This window comes from Trichomycterus rosablanca, chromosome 20 (genome assembly GCF_030014385.1).
Source record: "Trichomycterus rosablanca isolate fTriRos1 chromosome 20, fTriRos1.hap1, whole genome shotgun sequence".
NCBI lineage: Eukaryota > Metazoa > Chordata > Actinopteri > Siluriformes > Trichomycteridae > Trichomycterus > Trichomycterus rosablanca.
This window is the reverse complement of record NC_086007.1, coordinates 17,138,609-17,145,907: the sequence shown is the minus strand read 5'-3', so window position 1 is coordinate 17,145,907 and position 7,299 is coordinate 17,138,609. Positions and strand designations below refer to the sequence as shown.

At 35.4% G+C, this 7,299-nt stretch overlaps 1 protein-coding gene across 1 annotated transcript; it reads right to left on the bottom strand.

Moving 5' to 3' along the window:
* Positions 1-1,680: 1,680 nt before the first annotated feature.
* On the bottom strand, positions 1,681-4,303 carry sst1.2 (somatostatin 1, tandem duplicate 2). Its single transcript, XM_063017378.1, has 2 exons — positions 4,176-4,303; positions 1,681-1,990 (listed from the first exon to the last, which is right to left on the bottom strand). The coding sequence occupies exons 1-2, from the start codon at positions 4,301-4,303 to the stop codon at positions 1,702-1,704; spliced, it is 417 nt and encodes a 138-aa protein (XP_062873448.1). The 3' UTR covers positions 1,681-1,701.
* Between the last annotated feature and the right edge of the window lie 2,996 nt (positions 4,304-7,299).

Below are 7,299 nucleotides of genomic sequence, written 5' to 3'. Positions count from 1 at the left end.
TATTCACTAAATTGAGTAATGACATTTATGGCAAATTATACTATTTTTACTAACTACTTGATGTTGCTGTCAATTAAAGCATTCTAAGATTTTTGCCTGCATCACCCTAGAAATATAATTCATTTAATGTTTTTATAATGGTAATAAGTTACAATGATTTGGGGTGCCATCTATGCAAGGACACAAAACAGAAAATGTATTAAGAATTTTAACCCTCCTTCCACAGAAAGTAAAAATTTTTTCTTAACATATAATTGGTGATTGTGTCTGAAAAAAATATCTAACTCTTCAGCACTGTTTTCAAAATCCATTTTTTTCATTTTGCAGCAGTTTTATAATAACACTTTAAACAGTACAATACAGCAAGAACTTCCTGGGTTAAATTCCCAGGTGGAGTGGTCTGGGTCCCGACTGTATGGAGTTTGAATGTGCTTTCTGGGTCTGCGTGGGTTTCCTGTGGGTGCTCCGGTTTCCTCCCACAAGTCCAAAGACATACAGTCAGGTTAACTAGAGCTACTTCAATTGTCCTGTGTGTGTGTAAGAGAGAGAGAGAGTGAGAGAGAGAATCAAAGCCACCATGACCCTGAATAGGTTAAAGCAGTGCTAAAACAGACAATGAATGAATGATCAGTCTTTTGAGGAAGCCATGTTTGTTGAGAGATAAGGTTTGCAAAAATAAAGAATGTATGTGCTGTTACCATAATCCATGACCAATGCCGACACATACAGAAATGAAAAGGATCAAGATTCGGACACTGCAAACAAAGACAATCAAATACATTCTGACCCTATTTTATGTAGTGAAGTTTGTGTGCTTATGTATCATTAACAGTAAGTGACAAGTTAAGCTCCCACTAAAAGGGGTAGAAATGTATGTAAAAGAGAAACATCTCTCTTAAATAAATAGTCATACCAACACATACAAACACACACACACACACACACACACACACACACACACACACTAAGATGTCTGCACACACACAGTGTGATAAGATGTCTGCTTTGTAAACAACCCAGTGGAAAGTCACTTTTTTATACCTGACAAATTCTCTTCCTAAGCTTGTTTGTCAAACAGACCAGATGGGTCAAAATATTTGTGCTGCTTTCAGAAGCGTAATTAAATGACAATTACTGATGACTAAAAGGCTTTTCCATCATGTCTCAGTGTGAGCCCACTGAGACTGACTTACACAGCTTTCAGTCAATAACACTAATGAAAAATGCTTTACACTAATGTGTGTGTCCTAATTGTCCACACACCTCACTGTTGCTAAATCTGGATCTGTTAACATGTTCCCTGACATTACACAATATTGCTAAGGTTGACCATTAACAACGTAGCAGTCCATTTTAAATAACTCAGATATACAAAAGCAGAACAACAGGGAAACAAGTAGAATGAAGTAGAAAGATGTAAATATGTACTGTCATATTTACTTATTATCAATAATCATATTAAAGTGTAGTAATCAGCCAGCAACTAAACTGGCTTTTGCCTCTTTATCCTAACGTAGAAGTTTTCCCATTTACACAAACACACATATCTTAATGTGAAGTATTGAACTTTATTTCATAAATAAAAAGGTTACAATTTTATTTATTTATTTGATAACTTGTTTGACAAAACAGCTAGTATGTCTCTTAGTCAACTGTAAAGCAGTAATTTGTGTAGTGTGATATGGGCAGAGAGGCTAGGCTTTAGCAGGAGGTGAATCCTTTCCAATAAAAGCTCTTGCAGCCAGCTTTGCGCTCTCGGGGCCAGAGGCTGTCAGAAATCTCTGCTGATTGCTCCAGATTCCCTGTAAGATCTTGTTTTGACCCCAAAGTAGAAACTTCACTCCCTTTCAGTTCAGAATCTGGCAAGCTAAGCTGGGATAGCAGCACCTGCTGATCATTTTTATTCAAATCCTGAAAGACCAGACCAGCAAACAGATAAATAGGCACATTAAATGTAAAGAATTGCAAAGAAAGTAATACCAGAAATTCTCTTTAACAACCATTAACAGTGCATGCATCATAAAGACAGACAAGACAGGTTTTTCTTTATGGTCAGATAATGATTACTAGTTTACTAATCAACTGTAAATGTATTTTATTTACTGATTCCAATTTGCATGTTTCCTTTTTTTGCATGTTTTACTGTTTACATGTACTTTTTCTGTTTGTTGGCAGAGGCTTTATCATATGACAAGGTATAATAATTATGGGGATAATTAAGTTGTCTGCTGGATGTCTTCAATTGCATTGTCATTCATAGTAAATGTTACAGGCTCCCAAATTATTTAAAAATGTCATTTTAATACTATGAGTTATGCTTTCTCTGCAAATGAATTTTAGATACAATGCTTACCATGTCATAAAACTTTAAAACTGTATACAGTTGAAATCAAGGTGGTTAAAATTCAACATGCAAAGTACACTATACAATGACTTTTGTCAACTGTGCCTCTTGTCAGCCCTTCCAAATGGAAATCCAGTCTTCATTCAGTACCTGCTAATCTTTAGCACTTATTTCAGAGAGAATTTGCTTATAAACAGTAAACAACCACCTGTCATACAGAAAAACCAAGTGTTTGATTTATTGTAGATGTAGGTCTTTTAATATTCATTTTGTTAAAAAAAATGAATTGGTCATTTTACTTATTTAAAGGAAAACGTAATGCAACACTTACAGTATATCACACATGTAAAATAAAAGCACCCTAAACATAATAACTGGTTACACAATCATTAGCAGCAACAACTACAACTCAATGCTGACAGTAACTAGACATCAGTCAAAAATCTTTAATGTGGCCACATTTTAGAGCACATTTTAGAGCACTATATGCCACACCGTTACACTATCCATTAAGGTCCACACCATTACACTATCATATATATCTTGGACAGAGCGCCACAGGCTCTAAACAGTTCTGGACTTTATGTTTAGTCTTTAACAAAACATTTACATTTTCTTTCATTTTTGTTCAGCTTTAATTTTGGGCTAACCCACTGTATCAGTTTGACCACTACAACATTTTTAACCAGGTCTAGCAAAATTTTGAATGACATGAGTACCCCACTGGACCCCACTGGAGATCTGAAAGTTTACAGTGACAGTATGTAAAACAGAGACAGTATGTAAAAATGTGTTTCTTACATTTACTTTGACTTTTATTTAATTGCAGACAGTATGACCCCAAAATATTTCATGTTTTGCCTTGTCAACTTCATTTAGTTTGTTTTCATACATTTGTTCCTGCATTTCAGGCCTGCAAAACATTCCAAAAAAAGTTGGGTCAGTAAAGCATTTACCACGTTGTGATGTTGCCATTTCCTTCCATGACATACCTCTCAGGAAACCAAGTAATGAGTGTTTCAGGTGTTATTTGTTTTCGAATTCCTTTGGCAAACACATCTTAATGTGTGCTACTGAAATTTTAACTGGCTTTTGTAAATGTAACTTCATACTGTAATGCTTCACAAAGGTTTGCCAAAGTAATCCCTTGCCCATGTAGATATATCAGCTATTGATAAATGAAAGTTCTTGATGCAGTATTGTCTGAAGGATCTTGTGCCTTTGCCCTTTACACACTGCAATTCTTCCAGATTCCTTGAACTGTTTAATGGAATTCTGTACTGTAGAGGGAGAAATATGCAAATCCATTCTGACTCTTCTTTGAGATACATTGTTTCTAATAATTTCAATAATTTTTGCATTTTTGATGATCCTCTGCCCATTTTTGCTTCTCAAAGACTCTCTTTCTGCCTTTGTTCAAAACTATTGACATCACCTGGTTAAAATCCACAAATTTCTTTACCTTATTACTAGCCCTAAATTCCTCCTGTCCCAAGATGTTGCAGGCATGAAATGCAGGAATGGAGGTATTTTAACAAATAAAATGAAGTTGACCAGACAAAACATAAAATGACTCGGGTTCATACTGTCTGAATTAAATAAATGACAATGTTTTTCATTTTCCATACTGCCCCAACTTTTTTTCTAATTTGAGTTGTAGTTAAAAAAAAAGAAGCAAATAAGGGCTGCTTTTCATTCTGCATTTTGTCTCCCTAGCTTTTTATGTGTAGTAACAGTATAAGAATATGGAATGTAGAATCTGGTTAAACTAAACAATGTGTGTCAGTACATACAATAATTTTAACACAACTAACATATGTAAAAAAAATACTGGCTTACCTGTGTAGCCATGCCAAACGCCATTAATCTGTGGTACAGTAAATCTGGCTGAGAGGAGGCGCTATTAATAGACAGCACCAGAAACAAACAAAGCAGGGTCTGCAACACAGACATTCTCATCTTTCTGTTAAGTGCTAAGAACAGCTACCAGAACACTTTAAGTGTGCAGTTTTAAGTTTCAGATCTAACTTCTCTAAACTCTGCAAAGCTCTTTTTAAATTTGCTCTCCTTGCTGGGGGGTGACTGACAGCTGCTCAGGTTGCTGGGTGATGCTGGATTGTCATTGTGTAAAAGTGCCCAGAATTCTTTTGTCTGAAAATGGCATTTGTTTTTTAGAGATAATGCACGTGGGGGAGTATTGACTTTACAGGTAAATGGACAATAAAACAATTTGTATGAATAGACTGGGGTTTTTAGCTAATCTATGTCAAATACAATGGAGAATGTTTCTTTCAGCTGCTACTGTTTCTTTAGTCTGCACATGTTGGCCTAATAAAAGCTTCACAAATTCAGCCTTAATAAAGTGATAGTTTCTTTTTTATTTCTTTATATTGTATAAGAAATAGATGTGTAAATTGCTTTGGAAAAATATTTTCCAAAATTCTGCATTGGTAAGTCTTTAATTAATTAATCAACTTTTTGTGTGGCTTTATACAGACAGTGCCAAGATGGCTGAAGAACCAGAATGCTTGGGATCAATAAGAAAACAAACAGCTTAACTGTTTAACTGACACACTGACTAGCACTCTGAACTGCTGTGAGTAAGATCAATTTTGTTTTACAGCTTGCTATAATGAACAGTTTAAAGTTAGAATAAATATATGATAAAACACATTGATGTACACATTAATATATGCCTACACTGTAAAAAAAAAAAAAAAAAAGCGTAAAAAAACGGTATTTTTCTGGCAGCAGGGGCGCCAGAAAATGCTTGTAAAAAAAAACAGGAAAAAACTGTAAAATTTAAAACAGAGATGAACTGTAAAAAAACAGTAATTATACAGTGAGGGAAATAAGTATTTGATCCCCTGCTGATTTTGTAAGTTTACCCCCTTACAAAGACTTGAACAGTCTATAATTTTTATGGAAGGTTTATTTTAACAGAGAGAGACAGAATATCAACAAAAAAAATCCAGAAAAAAAACATTAAATAAAAATTTTTATTTAATTAAGGGAAATAAGTATTTTATCCCCTACCAACCAGCAAGAATTCTGACCCCCACAGACCCACACAAAAGGCACACAAATTAGTCCTGTCCCTGTATAAAAGACTCCTGTCACAGAATCAGTTTCTTCCATTCAAATCTCTCGACCACCATGGGCAAGACCAAAGAGCTATCAAAGGACGTCAGAGACAAGATTGTAGACCTGCACAAGGCTGGAATGGGCTACAAGACCATCAGCAAGACGCTTGGTGAGAAAGAGATCACTGTTGGTGCGATAATTTGAAAATGGAAGAAATACAAGATCACAGTCAATCGCCCTTGCTCTGGAGCTCCATGCAAGATCTCACCTCGTGGGGTAAGAATGATTCTGAGAAAGGTGAGGTCAGCCCAGAATTACACGGGAGGAGCTTGTCAATGATCTCAAGGGAGCTGGGAGCACAGTCACCAAGAAAACCATTAGTAACACACTTCGCCGTAATGGATTGAGATCCTGCAGTGCCCGCAAAGTCCCTCTGCTCAAGAACGCTCATGTACAGGCCCGTCTGAAGTTTGCCAATGAACACCTGAATGATTCAGAGAAAGCTTGGGAGAATGTGATATGGTCAGATGAGACCAAAATTTAGCTCTTTGGCATCAATTTCACTCGCCGTGTTTGGAGGCAGAGAAATGCCCAGTGGGGATGGTGTTCTTGGGGCCATATCCAGCATTTCTCTGCTCCCAGCTCCCTTGAGATCATTGACAAGCTCCTCCCGTGTAATTCTGGGCTGACCTCACCTTTCTCAGAATCATTCTTACCCCACCAGGTGAGATCTTGCATAGAGCTCCAGAGCAAGGGCGATTGACTGTGATCTTGTATTTCTTCCATTTTCGAATTATCGCACCAACAGTGATCTTTCTCACCAAGCGTCTTGCTGATGGTCTTGTAGCCCATTCCAGCCTTGTGCAGGTCTACAATCTTGTCCCTGACGTCCTTTGATAGCTCTTTGGTCTTGCCCATGGTGGTCGAGAGATTTGAACGGAAGAAACTGATTCTGTGACAGGAGTCTTTTATACAGGGACAGGACTAATTTGTGTGCCTTTTGTGCACATAACCAGTCTGTGGGGGTCAGAATTCTTGCTGGTTGGTAGGGAATCAAATACTTATTTCCCTTATTTAAATACAAATTAATTTATAACTTTTATTTAATGTTTTTTTTCTGGATTTTTTGTTGATATTCTGTCTCTCTGTTAAAATAAACCTTCCATAAAAATTATAGACTGTTCAAGTCTTTGTAAGGGGGTAAACTTACAAAATCAGCAGGGAATCAAATACTTATTTTCCTCACTGTATTTACCATAATTAACATATATCACTGTAATTTTACAGGAAATTGTCCTATAATTTCATGAAATCTTCTACTTTCAACATATATTAATTGTTAGAACAGTGTCATACACCTCTAAAAAAACTGAATAATTATCTTTATAAATGAAAAAAGTTTAAGTACAGATAATTACTACTGTTATCACAAAAATAGCATATAAATTAACTGTCAGAGGTATTGCAAAAAAAATCTGTTAAATTGTCTTTTTTTTATTATTTAAATACATTAATACACTGTCAAAATAAAAGCATTTTCTTTCTCTAAAACATAAGTTAACTGTACTTTTAAATTGTTATTCTTCATTTAAAAAAATATACAAAATACAAAAATTTGAAGTAGGTTAAGATTTGTCTGCATAATACTTACTGTGAAATTTTGCAGCTGTTACATGTTATATAGAACTTTAGAACATATATAGAACTTTATAAATGCAGTATATAAATAGCTTTTGTTAATTTCAGCTTCAAAATGGATCAAAATCCACCACAGTTCAGCTATTTCTCACCCAAATAATTTTCACACAAATGAACAGTAAGTGTAGAAACAAGGAGGTTTTAATGTTATGGCTGATCAGTGTAAGAATCAG